This window comes from Glycine max, chromosome 4 (genome assembly GCF_000004515.6).
Source record: "Glycine max cultivar Williams 82 chromosome 4, Glycine_max_v4.0, whole genome shotgun sequence".
NCBI lineage: Eukaryota > Viridiplantae > Streptophyta > Magnoliopsida > Fabales > Fabaceae > Glycine > Glycine max.
The window spans coordinates 48,316,062-48,337,491 of record NC_016091.4 but is presented as its reverse complement, the minus strand read 5'-3'; the positions used below and the strand labels follow the sequence as shown (position 1 = coordinate 48,337,491).

The 21,430-nt window shown below is 33.3% G+C and overlaps 3 protein-coding genes across 3 annotated transcripts; all 3 read left to right on the top strand.

Moving 5' to 3' along the window:
• The first annotated feature begins 2,616 nt into the window (after nucleotides 1–2,616).
• On the top strand, nucleotides 2,617–10,107 carry LOC100818766 (cytochrome P450 714A1-like). The gene is given in 6 exon segments (XM_014774913.1): nucleotides 2,617–3,211; nucleotides 6,065–6,291; nucleotides 7,719–7,775; nucleotides 7,777–7,973; nucleotides 8,519–8,903; nucleotides 9,521–10,107. Coding segments are annotated over 6 exon segments (1,599 nt in total). The 5' UTR covers nucleotides 2,617–2,904; the 3' UTR covers nucleotides 9,947–10,107.
• Nucleotides 10,108–15,044: 4,937 nt separating this feature from the next.
• Nucleotides 15,045–17,045, top strand: LOC100792685 (uncharacterized). Its single transcript, XM_014774912.3, has 4 exons — nucleotides 15,045–15,647; nucleotides 15,730–15,788; nucleotides 16,429–16,485; nucleotides 16,560–17,045. The coding sequence occupies exons 1-4, from the start codon at nucleotides 15,150–15,152 to the stop codon at nucleotides 16,657–16,659; spliced, it is 714 nt and encodes a 237-aa protein (XP_014630398.1). The 5' UTR covers nucleotides 15,045–15,149; the 3' UTR covers nucleotides 16,660–17,045.
• A 154-nt stretch (nucleotides 17,046–17,199) lies between these two features.
• Nucleotides 17,200–18,808, top strand: LOC100818230 (uncharacterized). Its single transcript, XM_014774911.3, has 2 exons — nucleotides 17,200–17,973; nucleotides 18,189–18,808. Exons 1-2 carry the CDS (start codon nucleotides 17,517–17,519, stop codon nucleotides 18,731–18,733), a joined length of 1,002 nt encoding a protein of 333 aa, XP_014630397.1. The 5' UTR covers nucleotides 17,200–17,516; the 3' UTR covers nucleotides 18,734–18,808.
• Nucleotides 18,809–21,430: the final 2,622 nt, after the last annotated feature.

Below are 21,430 nucleotides of genomic sequence, written 5' to 3'. Positions count from 1 at the left end.
ACACCATCAATATGAGAAATAAACTATTTATTTTATTGTTAATTTCTCATGAAGGAATTGAAATAAGCATTTATCTTTTTTCAGAACATCATATGGGCAAATATGCATATGTTGAAAAATATACGAGGAACAAAATCTTTTAGCAAAAGTCCCAATAAATAGACCGAAGTTGGTTTGAGCACTAGTATATTCTTTTACCAACCATCAATATAGTCATGTTGGAGTCTATTTTATCAACCATCAATATATTCTTTTTTTTTTTCATTTTAACCTTAACATAACCCTTATCCTAGCATCACAACTATTTGCCTCCAACTTTCTTTCAACTCTTACAGAGTTGTCTCCCTAAAGCAAAAGTCATTGTTGAGTAAGTTTCACCCTCTCATTCCTTAAGAGTTTCAACCTTCACATCTTGTTCCTCTAAGGCTTTAATTGATTTTTCCTTAGCATCTTTCCCATTTGTTCCTTTCCATCTTTCAACATCATTTTTGGTTGGTAACTAATTAGTATATTGGTACCTTCATCTTATCTTTTTCTCATTCTATTTATGAGCATCGATTTTTTGTGAATTTTTTAATTTTAGGGTTTTCATTTTTACACGTACATTCCCATAAACCAATTCTTAGTGTTTTAACTGATGTTGTATAAAAGGTAAAAATAGTCAAGTGGAGGTCCAAAACTGATGTTTGTAGTGTAGGTTTGCATTGTTGTGTAAGTTTAAAATTTTTGTATAATTATCAGTATTGTTATTTACTATCTCAATCATTTAAAATTATAGATGTTAGTTCAAAAATCTATTTACCCTTTATAATAAATGTTTGATTCCATTGAGACTAATTGCATGATAGACAATGTAATTGAAATCCAAAGGTTTATTTGATGAAATGAAATTTTATTGTTATCCTTACATTTGAAGTAGCTTCTCCATTTTTTTTTAAAGGTTTTGCATGTTTTTTTCCTGAGACTTTGTAATGATTAAAGTGAAAAACTTATTATTCTTCTTATGTTCTTAATGTTGTGTTAATTTGCCATAAAAATATTTCATTAAGATAACATTTTTTTTACTAATATTGGTACAAAACTATGTCTATAAAGCATTGTACTCATGAAAGATCTCGAGGTTAGTGATTTTTTAACCTATTCACTAATTATGAATGTTGTATTCTATGATTAGCTTTTGCATGGGATATAAAGGTTTTTTGCAAATATTTTTAAAAGTATGATGATATAATATTAAATTAATATATATTATATTTAATAATTATAATAATCAATGTTGTATAGAAGAAAATTGGTTTATTTATGCATTTATATAAATATTATATTAATAACATTAATTAATACTTTTGTCTTCATCAGAGAAACTTCAGCAAAAAAATAATAATTATGTTTAATTTTAATTTACTTATATATCTATATTTTTTAATTTGATTGTTTTTAAAAATTGTTAAATTAATAATTAAAAGTATAAATTAATAGATATATTATTGTTTCTATTATTACTATTATTATTATACATTCGAAGATATATATATATATATATATATATATATATATATATATAAACATATATGTATATTTTTTTACAGTTTATTTAAATATATAATTAAACATATAAACCAAGCATCACACCAAATAATCGACAGAGGACAGGGGAGGTGTCATCAACAACAAGTTCATTAAGTTTCCCCCACTTCATAAACCAAGCATCACATATCATTCTTTACCAAAATAATATACAGAAACTTGACATAGAGAAAAAAATAAATAAAGACGAATAGGAACGATCTCTCTACATCAAGTACGCTGTACTTTGGTATCTCTTTAGCTTTAAAGCTGAAAGGAATATGCTACCAATAGCGTCCAGTGCATTGCCAAATAAAAGTTACTAAGTTCGCATATCATAAAAAAAAACATTATAAATATAATATACTTTTTAGTTTTTTATACAGTCATTTTGTTTTGTAACTCCAGTTATATCTTATATTTTTTTATCCATAATATTAGTGTCAACGAACTCATCAATTTTGTTAATAACAAATATACGTCGGAAAATAAAAAATCACCTTTAATAATTTTTTTTCTTCCAAATATATTTTTTATCTATAAGATTTGAATTCAAAATTTTATTTAAAAAATTAACTTTAATATTACTTGGACTATAACTTATTGATAAGTTATATCATATATGATTTTTATTGAGTAAAATGTATTAATAATACATGATATAAAAATAATATAACTTGTAAATATCTCCTTAATTTGTTACATTTACTTATAATAATTTAATTTAATGAATAAACAAATGCTTATTCCTTTAAATCATTTGACTCGTGGTCAATTATCATAGGAGTTTCCACTCATGAAAGCATGTGCACATATAATATAGAGTCTTAGTGTCCTAACATAAATAAAAATTAAAAAAAAATATTTATTATGTAAATGATATAAAAAACAATTTTTTTTTACTAATAATATAATTTTTACCTCAATAAAAATATTTATAGTTTAAATTCTTTTACTAATATTCTTATGAGACTCTTATCATTTGTCTATAATATAATATCACAGTAACATTCATTCATGCATATATTTAAAGCTTTTGCATATGTCAGTGGCTCCTCCTGTTGTAGTCCTTATTCTCAGCTTCTTGTCTACTTTCCTAGCGATTCATTCCCCGATTGCATTTATAGATTCTTTCACCACCTCTTACTGGACAGAAACCACTTTTCTATCTCTCTCCCACCCCTTTCTCTATGCTCTAATACATATAATAAAACTCTGCAACTGGCTAAAGTAATCAGCTTTTTTGCTCCCTGACACATTAGTTATAGTTTTTATGTGTTGTGTAGCACTTAGATTACAAGAGTGTAAGCAAGAGGCAGAAGAAAGGAAGGGAGAGATATGGAGGAGTTTTTTCTGGCAATGAAACTGGTTTTTTCAGTTGCTGTTGTGGGGATTCTAAGCTGGATTCTTTCTGTGTATGGTAATTTGTGGCATGAGTCTCAAAGGTTGAGGAAGAGGCTACAAATGCAAGGTATAAAAGGGCCTCCACCTTCTTTTCTACATGGGAATCTGCCTGATATGCAAAGAATTCAATCTCAGGCCAAAGCTGCTTCCACTTGCAACTCCGACCTTTCTGATCAGTTTCTAGCACATGACTACACTGCAACCCTCTTCCCCTATTTTGAACACTGGAGGAAACAATATGGTACCCTTCTCTTACTTTTGATCTATTAATCTTTACCATTTTTTTTAAAATGTTTTATGTATGTAAACAAATCTGGTGCTGAGGATGTTGGATAACTAGAAACCTGGTTAAAAAATTCTGCATTTTTTTATTATAGATTTAGACCTGTTTGAATAAATTTATTCTTAACAGAAGAAAATAAAGAAATAACTTAAGGACTTATGTTTATATAAGTGTTCTCATCTAATTTCTTTAAAAGTTGAAGTGTATAAGTGTATGCTTGTTTACTCGTCTAAGACGTGAGTATCCTATGATTTTTGCGTCAAGAATTTCAAAAGGCAGAGAAGCTAGACTTTTTAGCTTCTCAATGGACTGGGATCTTTTGCCTCAAATGCTGAACCAAACAGGTTATAAGTTTTTTTTTATTTTTATGAAGCCAATGTTATTAAGGAAATTCGAATTCACCACTTTTCTTTTTCTTATTCCTTCCCCTTAAACCCTCCTTCTCAACCACTCAAACAGGTTATGAGCGTGTTTGGAACCGCCGTGTGAAATCATGGTAGCCTTAAAGCTACTCTCTAGTGTGGTGAGAAATCATGGTGAGACTCTATGATTTTTGCTTCCAAAAATCATGGTGAGTTCAGCTCACCACCAATCCAAACATGCACTATAACGGCTGCGTTTAATTTGTCGTTTCTGAAGCTCCAAACATTAGTTCACACTTTCCAAAGCACATAACCAAAAAAGAACAACACTACTGAAAAAAAAACCATTGATTATGTTCAACAGAATTATAATCCAAATACACCCTCAATTGATTTTAACTTCTTATTTTCTTTTCTTAATAAGAATTTAGGAAGAAATTTATCCTAAAGTATGGAGTAAAAAACTATGGGCGTGTCAAATAGTTTCAAAATTTGGCAATCATGAATTTAAAGATAGGTTATTAACTTTTGCCGAAAGTCTAGCTAGGTGCATCTGTGCCTAAATGTGCAACTCTGTTGGAGCACTAATTTCAACAAGACATGGTGCTATCACGTTTTTTTTTTTCAGTTTTTGCAATGTTTTCTTCTTTAATGGTGAACCAAGATCCAAGGGGCAAAAAAGCCCTGTGTTTATGCATTTGGTGTTACCGAATTGGTTGAGTTTTAGACATGACAGCAATCTTTTTGAACATTCCTCGTTCGTCTCGTCTTTATGGTGGAGTATATAGTTTGCAAGTGGGAAAAATTGAGATTGGGATTGGGATGGCAGAGAAAAAGCCGAGATTTTTCTAAAGTAAACATGACCTTGACACTTTTAAAAGCCAATAATAGATGATGAACCAGAAAAGAAGGATCATATCCTTTTCATCTTCTTTTAAGTAATTTATGCATTATGGTTAAACATTTTCAATTTTTTTGAATTAATCTACACAATATAAATCTTTCATTTTTAAGTTGTAATTGACGATTATTTATGATTTCAGTTATTGTATCCTTCCTGTTTGATCATTTGTATAATTGTCTTGCCTGTATTTGCAACTTACGGAACAAAAAAACAAGAGGTTTCTTCACTTGTTGCTACAATCCATATTTTGTTACAAAAATTGGATTGAAATTTGACAAATTCTATGACATTTTTGAAAATTTAAAGGTTTTGGAACTACTATTGAGAGAAGCTTTTTCTTCCCTTCTCTCTCATTCCACTATTGATAAAAAAATAATTGTACCAATTTTTTTAGATTTCTGTATATGCATAGCAACTCCCTTGAATTTTTATTCTTAAGGTATATGCAATTAAATGCAAAAGAAAAAAAATTAAGAAAAAAACATAACTAATAAAGACAGATAATAAGTTTGACCAATGTGGGGTCCAGAAGATACATGAGTATCTTATCTTCTATATTTAGACTGATCTGCAAAATTCTTATTATACATTTGTAGTTGTCAACTTTACAGCTGTTGTTGTGTTTCAATTTGGGTACTCATGGGCCTATGCTGTAGTCTATATATAACAAGTCAAGATTTATCTTATTTATTATCCTATTAATTATTCTCTCTCATACTTTCTATTTTCTCTTTCTTTCTTTATTGAACGAAAAAATTATACTCAAAACATATACATATACAATTTTGAAAGAGTTAATAAAACCTTTTTTTTATCATATTTCTTCTAACCCACTTTTCATTATAAATTTATTAAAAACTATAAAATCACAAAGATACATTAAATAAAAAAATGAGACTTAAACAATTTTATAATCATCATTTATGATTGACTTTTATAATAATCATTTTTTAAATTACAACAATAATAATTTGTTATTGGTTGACAATCTAAAATTGTTTTATATTGTTAATACTTAATACATGATCCTTAAACAAAAAAAAAAATCTTAATGAATGTATTGCTACTTGTACTTCTCCAATGGGGAGAGCATAGCATCGGGGTTATCTAAAATGGGGGCCATTAAATGATAGGACTAACATTGAGTGTCTTTATCATTATTATTTTCTTTAAATTAATATATAAGTAAAAATAATTAATTATTTTTACACTGATTAAAAAAATTATTTGACATCATTTAATTTTCTAAATCTCAAGATAAGATTATTTCTAAAATATCATTCATTCAAACTTATTATCATGAATAAAAATAAGACATTAAAAATAGAATTAGAATTCAATAACAAATGTTTTAGAAATAATAAAATTAAATAAAACAAAATTAATTATATTTATTTATATTTAAATCCAACATACCGGATCATTTTTTTCTTATACATAAGTCTCGAGTGAGTATATAAGATCAAAATTTGTACAAAATGGTGTGCATTATGCATCTAACAATTAATGATTTGGAGACATGAATATGAATATCTGGTCATGCAGGTCTACTGTACACTTACTCCACAGGGATGAAGCAACACCTGTATGTGAACCAACCAGATCTAGTGAGAGAAATGAATCAGTGCATCACTTTGGATTTGGGTAAGCCTACTTATATAACAAACAAACTTGCTCCTATGCTTGGCAATGGCATTTTGAGAGCCAACGGGCTCAGTTGGGCCCAACAGAGGAAACTTGTTGCAGCTGAGTTCTTCATGGACAAAGTTAAGGTATATATAAATTTGTAACTATATATCTGTTAATACCTCAACTTAATTATCTGTGTAAGTCTTATTTGTCTTGGATATATACGTTTATGTATTTGTAAGTAGACATTTTAGGAACAATTTAAATACTTCTGATTATATTTTATATTTTTTTTATATTAATGTAACAAATAGGAGTACCACAATAATTAAATAGATTTATTATTTTACGATAACTATAATAATTCGTATTTTTAAGATTTTTATTTTATACTAATTTATGCATTGTGTTTATATTTATTTTTATCTTATACTAGTAATTTTTAAAATTTGGTATATATATCCGGTATCATATATTCATGTCCTTGTGATGTCCATACTATCTAAAGTACACTTTTCAAGTTAACTCTATCATAAACGATAAATTTTTGTGAGCACCCCCTCTGTCTTTAAGACAACAATTATCTTGGTTTGTTTTTACATGCAGTCCTTCTTCTGGTAATTTTACCTATTTTCAGTACCTAACTTGCTTTGTGACATATTTCTAGAAGAGTATAGTAGTACATTATTTGCACATATATGCAGTGCCTGCCCCACATAAAAAATTATCACCTGCTAGTAGCAATTGTACCTGCTCTATCTAGAAGATGAAATTAATTTTTAATTCAATTCTTTGGAGGGAAATGAAAGTGAATTAAAGCATGGATAGGGAAGTCCCTCTATACCTGTTTACTTTATAGGAAAGTACCCCACCTGAACCGTCGCAGAGCTTATGTTATCAACCAAATAATCTAGCCAGGCTTTGAATATATGTCTAAAAGTAAGTATTCCAGTGTCATGAGGCTTCTAGTTATTCCAAGATATGAGGGAGAGTCAATGTATACAACCTTCCTCTTGCATATGCAAAGAAGCTGTTTTCAGATTCAATCAGTCAACAACAACAACAACAACAATGCCTTATCCCACTAGGTGGGATCGGCTACATGGATCAACTTTATCAAAGCATAATTTTACCACTGTGCTAAGACTCGCCCTCTCTTTGAATAATTAAAAATAAGATCCAATCCAGTAGAATTGGTCTAATAATGAAGTTTAGATAGTATGTATGGAAATTTAAGTTTAATCTTCGTCGTCGTTGTTGTATAAAAGAAAAAATTAAATAAATGATCCTTGGTGAGCAGAAAGAAAACGTGGTAGGACAGTCAACAGTGTATCTGAAGTGAAATTCATCACTATTAATAGAGGTAATAGAAAGTTAGTGAGTTAGGAAGTTACAAAATTAGTTAGGAATGGTTAATCCAATTAGCTCTGTGTATAAGAGTCCCCCATTGTATAATTCTCATCTTATTAATTTTCAATATGATTCCTTTTGAGCATTTTCAATCTTCAAGCTCTCGAGCTTCTTTTTCCCTCACCAATTCTTCACCTCTGATTCCTAATAACTATGGCAGGGTATGGTGGGCCTAATGATAGAGTCAGCACAGCCATTACTACTAAAATGGGAGCAATTTATTGAGAGCCAAAGGAAGTGCCACAGCTGAAGTTAAAGTGGATGTAGATTTGAGGGGCTTCTCAGCTGATGTTATTTCAAGGGTTTGCTTTGGCCATTCTTATTCCAAGGGAAAAGAAGTCTTCTCAAAGCTTAGAAGCATACAGAAGGCCATGTCCAAGCATGGTGGCTTCCTTTTTGGGCTCAGCAGTTTCCGGTATGCCAATGCTGTATTATTCTAATGTGTTTTAAGTCACTCAAGATTTCATCAAAGTTAGTTTTACTTCTTACATTTTAAAAATGGTGATTTTAGTTATTGTATTTTAAATTATGTTAGATATTATCTTTAGACAAGTTAAAATAAAGTACAGGACTCTGAACCATAGCTACCACATTATAAGAATACGAGAGCCACCAAAACCACTATTATTTTTAAAATATAAGAATTAAAATTAAATTTGCCCAAAATTTGGGAGACTTAAAATACATTTTTCTCTTTTAAAACTCCACTATCTTATAGTACAACTCTTACATTCATACACGTACATATGCATAATTGTATGTGTGACACTTGAATTCACGAGTGCCACTTAAGTTAAACCAAAAACCATCATATAATGTGTGGTACAAGTATTAAATTTCTAATTAGCTTTATCTAAAATCTATATAACATTGAGTGTGTCATTAAAGCCTTATACAAAGTAACTAAGAATGGTGAATTTAATTGTAGTCTAAAACTTACTGATTATTAATTAATGGCAGTGACAAACTGAAGCATTTGTCGTCAAAGAAGCAAAACGAGATAGCAAGTTTGGAGAAAGAGATAGAGTCACTGATCTGGGAGTTGGTGGAGGAACGCAAGAGGGAGTGCTCAGGGACATCCTCATCAGAGAAGGATTTGATGCAGTTGCTGTTGGAAGCAGCAATGACTGATCAGAGTCTGGGGAAGGACTTCTCCAAGCGTTTCATTGTGGATAACTGCAAAAACATTTACTTTGCTGGCCATGAAACCACAGCTGTTGCAGCCTCTTGGTGTCTGATGCTTCTTGCTTTGCACCCTGAATGGCAGACCCGTATAAGGACTGAGGTGGCTGAACTTTGCCCCAATGGTGTACCAGATGCAGATTCTGTCCCTCTGTTGAAAACGGTACACATGCAGTTTGATTTTGTGGAAGCATATAATTAGTCTTGCATGTCATTGATAATATGTATTTTTTTTTATACTATATTAGCTTGTTGTATTTGTATGTTAGTATGGATCCCTAATGTTATACTAAGTTTAATTTCTATTAGACAACAGACTGGGTGTATCTTTGGTTTGCAGTTGAAAATGCTACGATGCGTGTGTTCCAATGCATATCCAATTGATAAAAGTAAAACGAATGCAAAAGCAACAGTACTCATCTGTTGACAAAATTACTTTTGCCTCAAACGTAATTTCACAACTGCAAACCAAACATGTTCTATATATGTTAACAAAGGTCAAGTCAAGTCATATACATATATACTTTTGAAATTACTTTTTTTCTTTTGTAATGTACCTATTTATTGTTTACTAAGAAAAAAGATAAACAAAAGTTATGAACATAAGCTTATCATGTTAAAATTTGACAATCCACTAAGAAATAAACCATTTTCTTCCTCACTACATACAAATGTACTCTCCCTCTCTAAAGGAGGAAGAACTTGCCTCAAATCCCACTTGATTTCACATTTTTTGACACTTTATAAACCCTTTTCATTCTGGTTGATTGCTGTTTACAGGTGGCTATGGTGATTAAAGAAGTGCTACGTTTATACCCACCAGCAGCCTTTGTTTCAAGGGAGGCATATGAAGATATCCAAATTGGAAACCTCAATGTTCCTAAAGGCGTTTGTTTATGGACTCTGATCCCAACACTGCATAGAGATCCTGAAATTTGGGGACCAGATGCAAATGAGTTTAAACCAGAAAGGTTTAGCGAGGGTGTCTCCAAGGCTTGCAGGTTTCCACATGCTTATGTGCCATTTGGATTGGGTACTCGCTTGTGCTTGGGAAAGAACTTTGCAATGGTTCAATTGAAGGTTGTGCTAGCACTTATCATCTCCAAGTTTAGCTTCTCTTTGTCTCCTAGTTATAGGCATTCTCCGGCATATAGAATGATTGTAGAACCGGGACATGGTGTACATATTCTCATTCAGGAGATTTGATCGGCTCATAGCTAATGACACAAATAATTCAACTTTTATTTTCATTAACGTGCAAGCATTTAGTTTTTCTTATGACACAAAGATTTTTGCATATGTTTGTATGTGTATTGTAGACATAAAACTATTGTTTAGGTTATAGAAAAGTTTCTTCTTTACTTTAATCCTTTGCTTTTAGATGTGTATATATTTATATTTATAATTAAGTCAAGTCCAAAGCAACCAGGTTCCAGATATTTTTTGCATGTGACGGATTTAGAGGAAAACACATTTTGGTGAAACCAGCAGAAAGGGTGACAGACATGAACAAGTCATCATGGTGGAGGCAACTCATTTGGAGTGGTTAAAGAACACATGTCTCTATACAAAGGGAGGGTATTCAAGAGCTATTTTTCATGGAAGGACTAAACTTAGTATCTACGAGGTTAGGGGATAACCTAGTCTTATTGAGTCCTCTGGTGGGAGAGGATTTGAAGAACATGATTGATGGAGCAAAGGAGTGGCTTAAAGAGATATTTGAATATATTGTACCGTGGTCTCTAGAGCAAGCCACAGGAAACCAAAAGGTGAGGATACATGTTGTTGGCATTTTACTCCATATCTGGAATCCACAATGCTTTAAAAATATGGTAGAGATAATGGGGGAGATGCTATCAGTGGATGAGGATACTCTAAACATGACAAATTTAGAGTATGCCAGAGTTCTTATTCACACTTTCTTTACAAAAATATTTGCACAACCAGATGTCTGAGATTGAAGGGAGGTCTTATACAGTGAGGATCGTAGAGGAGATGGAAATACAAAGGGTTACTATTGACACATGCTATGGTGAAGAGAGACTCAGATCAGTTGATGGCTCATCAATCATAGGGGTTATAAATCTAGCTTTTCAGAGTGTCTAGGTAAGGAGGAAGATATGGAGGACAAAGAAACCGGAGGGTGATCGATTGCCGGCGACGGTGAACGGAAAAACGAAAGTGGACGTTAGCAAGGAGGGTAGTTTGGGTAATGGAGATAGTCTTTGTCAAGCATTTAATGCTGATGGTACAGAAAAGCAATCTGAGGGCCAAGTAAGGATGGTATGCAGGGAGGTGGGGGAGGAAGGGTCTATTAGAATTCAAAAACAAATCCACTTTTTTGGGATTTGTTGAGCAGATACAACAGAGGTCTCTCTGTTTAGAACATATGTGTGATGGAATGAAACACAGAAGGGGTAGGAAAGGGTCAGAGGCATCATGCTCTCACAAAGCGACAAGTAAGAAGACGAAAGGTTTGACAAATGAAAAGGAGACAGGGGTGGGAGAAGGTGGGGAGGGCCCAGTTACAACTATAGGATAGGTGCTAAAGGGAAAGCGGAAGGAAGTACAAAAAATAAAAATTAAAAGATTTTAGGAGGGATTGAGTCTCTAAATAAAGATAGGCTAGGTCTTTCCACAGCAGTTCCTTGGTTGTTAAGGATGACTAGGCTGAGGCAAAAAGGTTATGGGGGTTACAGGGAGATGTGATAAAGAAAAATGGAGGAAAGAATATTTGAAATGGGAATGAGAGATGTTAGATAGAAACTAGACCTGGGAAACAACAACATTGAAAGGGATGGCAAGATGTGCTCATGATTGTTCTAAGCTACAACATGAGATATTTGCTGGGGGGGATAAATTGGAGGAGGATTAGAGACCTTATTAGAGCAAAAGGGATCCAATTGACATGTTTCCAAGAGACTAATTTGGAAACAATTTCGTTCACGGTGTGTTCATCTATTTGGGGAGATTCATAGTTGGAGTTCTACCAACATTCAACAATCAACTCATCTGGTGGATTATTAACTATTTGGAGAAAAAGGTGTTTTTGATGTCACTGATCATTTATCGGGGGTTGGTTTCTTGGGAATTACGGGTATTTGGAAGAAAGGTAACTTCAATTATAAAGTTAGAAGAAAGAGGGGATAACTTCAACAATCCAACAGGTGGGAGGGAGATGGAAGCATTTAATAGCTTTATTTTTTAAATGAGGCTTGAAGATATTCCGTTGATTGGTAGGAGTTTTACCTGTATAGGTCTAACTCTTATTCTAAGAGTAGACTGGACAAGTACCTGGTGTCTGAGGAATACGAGTTGGATAGGAATCTGTCACATCATTGCCCAATTGTCATGAAGAATGTGGTGATTGGTTGGTGCCCTAAACCCTCCAAGGTTCTCAATGGATACCAAGTGGAAAGAATCAGAGGCTTAAGGGTGGGTTACTTTCGTGCAAAAGGAAAAATTGAAGCAGCTTAGAAAGGAGTTAAGGATTTAGAACAAGGAGGAGCATGAGGAATTAAACAAGAAGATTGAGGAGTTAGTTGTTAACATCCATATTCTGGATGTTAAAGATGAGGATGAAGGCTTATAAGAGGATGAGATAAAATGTACAAGACAAATGATGAAGGAATTTTAAAAACTTTCCAAAAGGCATGGTTCCTTGATGTATTAAAAAGCTAGATCTAAATGAGTGAGGGAGGGGGACGAAAATACCAAGTACTTTCACACTTTGGTTAACTAGAGGAAAAAAATAAATGAAGAGGGTTATAGATTGATGGGAGTTCGGTGGAGGATTCTACTAGAGTAAAAAACAAGATCAAGGAGTTCTTTTGTGAGAGATTTTATGAGCCTTGGGTGAAAGGCCCCTATTAGATGGGGCGGACTTTCCTAAAATTGGTGTGGAGGCAAATTCTCAGTTATGTCAATTTTTTTAGTGAATATTAGATTAAGGAGGTGGTATGAGATTGTGGGGGTGATAAAAGTCTTGGGCAGATGGTTTCAACTTCAATTTTATGAAGAGATGTCGGGAGGCTTTGAAGCATGAATTTATTTTGATGATGAAGGAGTTATGGGCTCATGGTAAGATTCCTAGAGGGGGGAATCCATCATTCATAGCTATGATTTCGAAAGTAGATAACCCACTAGGTTTGAATGACATTGGGACCTATATCTTTGGCATTTATAAAGTAATCATTAAGGTGTTGGCTAAGAAAATGAAGGGAGTTTTAAAGGCCATCATTGATGAAAGACAATGTGTTTTCATTGGAGGTTGCAACATGCTTGATGGGGTGCTTGTGGCAAATAAAGTAGTTGAAGATACTAGAAGGAGAATAAGGGGTTGTTTAGTTTTTAAGGTGGATTTCGAAAAGGCTTATGACTCAATTAGTTGGAGCTTTCTTTATTACATGTTAAGGAGGTTATGGTTTTGTGAGACATGGAATAAATGGGTGAAAGGATGCTTGGAGTTTGTTACTATATCAGTATTGGTGAACGAAAATCCAACTGAATAGTTTACAATGTCTAGAGGCCTAAAACAAGGTGATCTATTGGTACCATTTTTGTTTTTGGTGGTGGCAAAAGGGTTGAGTGGCTTGATGAGGATGGCTCATATGGGTGGCTTGTTTTCAGAATACAAAGTAGGGGAGAATAATGTGGAGGTGTCATTAATGCAGTTTGTAGATGATAATCTTTTCTTTGTTGAGCCCTTGGTGCAAAATGTCATGTGCATAAAGGCTACATTGAGATGCTTTGAGATGGCGTCCGGATTAGAAATGAATTTTCATAAGGGTAGGTTGATAGGGGTGATGGTGGATATAGGAAGCTTGAGAACTTTTGTCAGTTTACTCAATTGTGGTATCATGGAGATACCTTTAATTTATTTTTGGGTATCCTTATTGGTGCTAATCCAAGAAGAGAAGCTACTTGGAGTCCTATTATCCATAAAATCAAAAAGTAGACTCTTAATGTGGTCAAGTAAATCTTTATCCCTAAGAGGGAGGGTAACTCTATTAACTCAGTGTTATCCTCCTTCTTCTCCTTTTTTTTTTTTCCTTCTTTAGGTTACTGAGTGGAGTTGGAAAATTGTAAAGAGAATTTTTGTGGGGGAAGAACAAGTAAAGCATGAAATATCTTGAGTGAGTTCGAGTAATGTATGCAAACCAAAGTCAAAGGGAGGTTTAGGCATAAAAAAAATTTTCTTGTTTAATGAAGCTTTGTTAGGTAAATGGAGGTGAATGATGCTACAACCAACTTAAGGGATGTGAAAAGGAGTTTTGGTGTCTAAATATGGTCATCATAATTATTTTTTGGGGGAAAGATATTCAGGAAGAAATTCTTTACAGTAGAGAGATCTAATGGGGGCATGTGGGTGAGAAAAAAAAAAGACATTGGTTTGATAGCCATGCTGGGTGAAAGGTGGGAGAATTTTTTTTTTTTGAGATGACATGTGGATAGGGGAAATATCTTTGAATAGAGGGAAGTTGTATCAGAACATTATTAAGAAATATAGAAAAATATTAAATATAAAAAATATATTAAATAAAATAATATACAAAAATATTAAACAAAACCATATAAAAAAACAGAAATATTAAATAAAACTAAATAAAATAAAACATACATTAATTCATTAAATAATTAAAATAAATAACAATTTTTTTAAAAAAATATACATGCAAAAAAGATTAAAGTCATAAATTTATTTACGATTCCAAAAAAAAATTATGTTTTACAAGTCATAATTTTTTTATGACTTTAAAGTGGTATTTTTTTTAAAAAAAATTGAAATCATAAAATATTTTACGAATGTAAAAAAAAAATCATAACAAATGCTATTAATTTCAATTCAGAAGTAGTAACATTGATTACAACTTATCCCTTTGGCTGTATTATTTTAAAATTTATCCCCAAATGGTAAATTGCAAAAAAAAAAAAACCTTAATTGTTTGCCCTCTATATGTAAATGCTAAAATGCTAAAGTCGTAAGAGTATTAGTTAAGAAATTAAAATGTGAAATATTTTTGTTGAAATATAAAAAATTACTTTACTCAATTTTTTTCATTATTTTATAATTTTCACATTAAATACTTTATCTTTTAATTTCTTAACTAAAGTAATTTTTCTTTTATTATCTTTTATCCATTTTCACTTCTTTTCACCTCACACTTTTATTCCATTTCATATCTTTTCATCACTTAATGTGAAAATAAATGTGAAAATGTAATATTTGAAAGTGTAATAATATACAAGAAATTAATTAAATATTCTAGTAAAGAAAAGAAAAAGAAGACAAAAAAATCAAACATTGGTGGAAATTAGAGTCCCACCTGGCTCGCCTAAAAGGTAGCAAAATCCAGTTTCATTATCCACTCCAAACTTCTTGCGTTGCCCAAGCACACACAGAACAGAAATGGTGACAATAATGAGAGTCGCAGCACAAACCCAGACACAGTTACAGTTGAAGAAACACATGATAGAGGGTTTCGGTTCCAAATACATGGAATTAAAATGGGTAAGGCGAAGAACAAGCAAAAGCTCTCAGCTCGAGAAGACGAAGAAGCTATCATCAAAACCACCTTTCCCAATTTACATTTCCACCGACCCACGCCATGTGGACCCGCACCGTCTCCGAGACCTCTTCGCTGATTGCAACCACTCTACCCACCGATTCCCTACCCGACCCGAACCCGTGGATATCCGCAAGCTCCGCACTGCACTGTCTCATAGTGCCGTTCTTGTCTCCGTCTTCTACAACCCCCAACATGTAAACGCCGTTTTCCATCAGAATTCATCGTCGTCTTCAATCGCGGATATTTTCATGCCGGTTTCTCCTTCACGCGATCAATTGGTCGGGTTTGGCCGCGCCGTTTCCGATTATGGCCTCACCGCTTCTATTTACGATGTCATGGTAATGAAAAAAGAAAGAAAGAAAGAAAATGAATAAACGCTCGTTCTTAGTTAGTGTATCAACTTGGTTCAGTGTCTTGCAGGTTATTCCTTCCCTGCAGAGAATGGGAATTGGTCAGATGATAGTTAAAAAAATTGTTAGGTATGCAGTTGTGGACGAGACTTAACTCTTAATCATCAAGTTATTGTTATGCTTCAGTTGTTGCAGATATAGAACTTTTGTTTTGAATGGATAAAATAAAACTTTAGTCGAAGTTACTTGGCCAATTTTGGAGCGACTTTTCAATTAGAATTAGTGTTTCTTTTTGGTAGAGACTGGCACAGGTTATTGAGGTGAAATTTCAATTTTGATTGAAGATTAATATAGAAAAGAGTAAATAGTATATGCAATGACAACATATAGGTTTTTACATTATCATCCGATCACAGGTTATTATATCACAAACTGTTACTAAAAGTTTGTTGTAACTTTTATAATAATTATTAAAAGTTACACACCAACGATTATTTCTAATTAGTTGACAATCATGCTTTTACAATACCATCCAGTGACATTCATACTTTTATCATAACTTCTTTAAAAGTCATACTAACAATTATTGATCATGCAAGTCTACCGGTTGTAGCATTGTTATCTTTATGATTGATCACATGCTGTTATCATTGTACTTTTTTTCTTGGCCATAGACCTTTGTAGTGTGCTGGTACTTGCTATTTTTATTTCATTACAGATAGACACGTGAATCTTCAAAATGTCTTAATATGATTTCATCCTTTTGCAGAATGCTTACAAATAGAGACATCTATGACATAGCAGCCCTTTGTTCGGGGAATGAAAGGTTGTTCATTGTCCTCTAGAGTGCTTGATCTTATACCTTTGTGGACAGCACATGATGTTCTTAACTTTTGTCAGGTTATTTTTTGAGGCGTGTGGATTTGGCAATGACATTTTGGGCTCTACTACCATGATGTACAGGAGAACTGCTCCATTAACAATCCAGGAAGGTGAATAGACAGTTACACGTGCAGGCCGAAAGCTATTGCCTATTGTTGATTCCACCTATTATTGAGGAACCCTCCTACGAATCTTCAAGGAAAAGAGTCAAGCTGCATTTTATAAATAACAATGAACAAGATTGTTGCTTGATCAGCTAGAGGAGGTTCAACATTGCCATTTTTTAAGTCATTTCATTGTAGATCTAAATTCAATTGATGGATAGGTAAAACATGTAATTGCAAGATTTTTTTCCCATGCTTTCAGTGCAAACGTGGGAAAACTTGTGGCTTCTGGAAAAATACATTTTTTGTACAGAGCACAACCGAATATGGAATAAACTGCCAAAATTGTCTGTCTAAAGATCTGTGTCTTCACGTCAGTCCGTTAAAATTTTGTTTCTCATATCAGTCTCTTGTAAAATGTATCTGTATAAAAGACTAAAGAAGTGGTGTGACAAATATAAATACATTTGATAACGGATTTGTCTTTTTGAGAGACTAATTTGGTAAAAAAAAAAAAAATCTTCAGAGAACTATTGTAAAGGTGTTTGCACTCTATGGCCTATTTTTTTCTGAGGTAGTTAGTTTTTACTTTTTACCTTTGCATATGCCCACCTAATACGAGTGTAGAAGATACCTGTCGCTGTGATGATGCACTTATAACAAGGGGGGGGGGGAAAAGTTAGCAACTTGGCATGAGCCATGAGGGCACCTCCAAACGGAGTTTTGGTATAAAAAAAATTCTGATATCAAAGTAAAGTATCCTTCGAAACGTAAAACACGTTCATTTCTTTTGCTGCCCAACCCTTATCTAAAGAAGCTTACAGGAGACATCATCCCTTGAACATCTCATTTTTTCTTTCCTGCACTTTCTATGGGGATTATATGGGTGGAGGTCTGCTTGATATCTGCACATGGACTCCAGCTTTCAACCTCACTTTGGAAGCGTCAATGGTTTGCTGTTGGGTGGATTGATCATAATAGCAAATATTGCACCAAAGTTGTTAATTCTGGGAATGCAAATCCTGTATGGAGAACCAAGTTTGTCATTCCTGTTGATGACTCGGTGTCAAACATCCAAGATTTGGCACTGAACGTGGAAGTTTACAGTATAGACCCCGTTTTCTTCACGGAAAAGCTTCTAGGCTCAGCAACAGTTTTTCTGAGAGAGTTTCTTGTCAAGCGGGTAAAGAATTCTGAGGTGTCAAAACCTAGGCAAAAGGAAGTTGGAAGCTACCAATTACGAAAGAAAAAATCCAGCAAACCAAGAGGTTTCATTGATATTTTAATTCGTATTTCTGACAAAAAGAAAGAGCCAAATTCCCACCCAGGTATATGATAATTTCATATTTCACAACCTATCAATGTAGCTGCTCTTCTACATCTACAATCATAATTTTTTCTCTCCTTTCAGCGAGCTCTTATTTCAGCATCCTTACAATGGATTGCCTAGTTTAATAGGAAGTTGAGAGGTATGCTTTAAGTTTAACCCTAGTTTTTTTGGAAAATTCTTGGCATTATCTGGTGCCGTAAATTTGTTCTGTAGGTAGCAAGGAAGGAATTTTGCTCTTAGATGATGGTGATGGTACCCAGTTGACCATAGAGGAAGGAATAAGGCAAGTCTATCCACAGAAGCCCCAAGTTTCAATTCATCAGCCAGAAAAAGATCATGTACAAACAAATGTCCCAGACTACCATTCAGTGCCATTCGCCACTACAGACTATTATGATCCATATGTGGGTGAAGCAAGCAACCATGAGATGGGTGAACCAAGCTACCATGAGGTGGCTGGACCAAGCTATCTACTGCCTAGAACAATAACGCCTCCTCCACCACCCCCACCATCAAATGTTGGCTATATTCCAACTTTTCTCCCAAGAAATGATGGCTTGTCTCCAAGCTACACAGAGATGTCAACATCCAGGGCAGCTCCTGGTCAGAGGGTACCTGCAGGAGTTGCAATGGGGTTAGGTGCTGGAGCACTAGCTGCTGGTGCTATAATATTTGGTGATGACTTCATGTCAGGATTTGATGTTCCTCCGGGCATAGGAGATTCTAGCTTCAACAGAGGAATTGATCCTGCTTTCTGATCAAGCATTGATCAGCTTTAAGTAATTGTATTTGGCTGAACACAGCATACCAGCAAAACCTACATGTCATTGTAATAGGTTCCACTTTCACATTCTTAAGTATAATTCTGTTAAAAAAAATGCTGAGTTTCTTTGATATGATAGGGCTGAAAGATAAAGTTGTTTACTACATTTCTTTCTAACTGGCAATATTTTCTTTCAGTGAGAACTTGTTCTCTTTAATAGCTTCATGCTAACATTTTTGACACAAGAAAAAAGGTAGCTTAACATCAAAATCATGGATGATGAACTGCACGAGATCCTGTCTATTAATATGTTTTATTCTATATTAAATTAAAAGAAAAACTGCAATTCAAAAATTGAATGTCTCGATCATGAACTGCAATGCCTGCAGTTATCCACATCCCAAAATCAAATATATAATTTAGAAATTACTTGTTAAATGATAAGTCTTTTTACATCCGAGAGATGTCTATGTTAGGTTCAATGGCCTATGATATGAACGTAGTTACAGATCATTCATTCAGGTAAACATAAAGAGGATTTCAAGTACTATAGCAAGCTAGCAGCGATATAGTGTAAAAATGAGTTATAGGTTATTGCTTATCAGCATTTTTCCAACTTCTAGATAGAGATCACCGAGCTTGATGAATTTAATGAGTGTGCATCAATATGCCTTCAGTGATTTTTGTCCATTTTATCAAACTGCATTAGCATCTGCCTATATTATATGAATCTTCTATGCAATTGCCTCTTGTAGATATTGTTCGTTTGAATCACTCACTAATCTCCTGAGGAAGTTTTCAACAATTGAAATGAACTCCTCCACTTTTTCTTCATGGGGCAGATGGCCACATTGCTTAATTACTTCAAACGATGCTCCTGGTATGACTCGTGAAAGTCTCTCAGCATTCCATGAAGGGACTTTTCGGTCAGTATCACCAGTTGCAATCATAACTGCTTATTCAAACAACCATCGCCAATTATGCTCAATATTCAACTCAGCTATCAAGCAGATTTAGATTGCTACTGGAAAGATTTGCATCATTCAACATGAATATGGGAACAATAACACATAAATCCAAGGAAATAAACAAATAACTAAATAACAAATTAATAAATAAAAAATATGTGCTAATTGATTTTCCCAGTTTATAGAAAATCTCTAGTAACAAAGGTTGGCACTTAGCAGTTAGATTCTGTCAACTTAACATTTTAATGATCCAGATTTGATCTTAACACAGAAGTATTGAGTGGATTGAACAGAGAATAAATAAGGTGTGAGCCATTGAGCCTCACTCCATCTTGATTAATCTCTGGTGAGAGCATAGATCAGTTAACCTATTCATTGCCACTAAATTTCTGATGGAACTGTTGTCTTCTATCGTTTGGTTATCATGTCCTGATTGATTTTCTTTAACAACTTTCGGTGTAGTAAGTGTGGCAAAAATTGCTGGGGCAACTAGGATCAGAGCAGCAACACATTCCGGAGCTTCAAAATAAGTATTAACTGCTATAAGTGAACCAGCTGAGTGCCTGGCACGTCATTTTGGAGACATCTCAGCTTCTACAAAAGGGACTATGGTGCAGAGGCATATAAGCATATATTTATTTGCATTGTTAATAATCTATACAGCACTAAGATCTGCTTCAATGGACAAAGGTTAAGATGAAAAAAAGGAAAACATCTGATTTTGTATTACCATGACTACTACTTCAGAATGGTGAAAAAGAAAAGCTGATCGATTTAACAATTATGGTTTGAAAAATGACAATCAAATTAATGCAGAACTCATAAATGTAAGATAATCAAACAAATACATATCCAGATGCAGGGATGAAACTTATAAGTTATAATCACCTATTCAGTTGTCATCTTATAAATACAGCGGGAAGTATGCTTTACTTGTGTTGTTGAAAACTGCCTGATACCCGAGAAAAATAAAGGACTTAACAGAACAGAAGATAGAATATTCACATACCCCACTAAAATCAACTTCTCAGCATTTAGTAATTTAATGAAGTGCAGGGTAGCAAGCACGGAAAATGCCATCGTTTGTTGTGATTGTGAGTAGCATAGTTCGGAGATATTAGAGGAGAAGGATGTGAAAATGTAGAGTTATTGCAGCGATGGGATAAACAAAGAGTAGAAGTAGAAGGGGTAAGCAAACCCAGTTCCCCATAACACATCCCTATCCTTACCATCATCATCTCAACCCAATTGCTCCAATTTCCTATCAGCTCAAGCTTTATGCTTTTCAAACGGATATAATACAATACAACTACCAGCAACACTGAAATAAGTAAACAACAGTGCCACGGAAAGCTGACAGTATTACACTAACTAGTTTTGACCAGAAACAAGATATTTAAGGAAAATGTTATGAATATATGATTATTTTTTCTTTAATTTAGTTCCTTGTGGATTAAATGATTCATGCGTATTTTATAAAATATTATCGTTCAATTCAATTTTTTCCCCCTAAACAACATGTAAAAATAATTTTATTCAAGTCCAATAGAATCATAATTAAAATAATCCCACACATCTAACACTTAGTTATTTGTTCAATTTGGTTTATGTATAATAAATTTGTTAAATTTAACCATAATTTATATTATCTTAACTTCACACTATAAGATTTTTATGGTATAGAAATTAAGCTATTTTTGTTTGTTTTTTTTCTTCTTTTAATT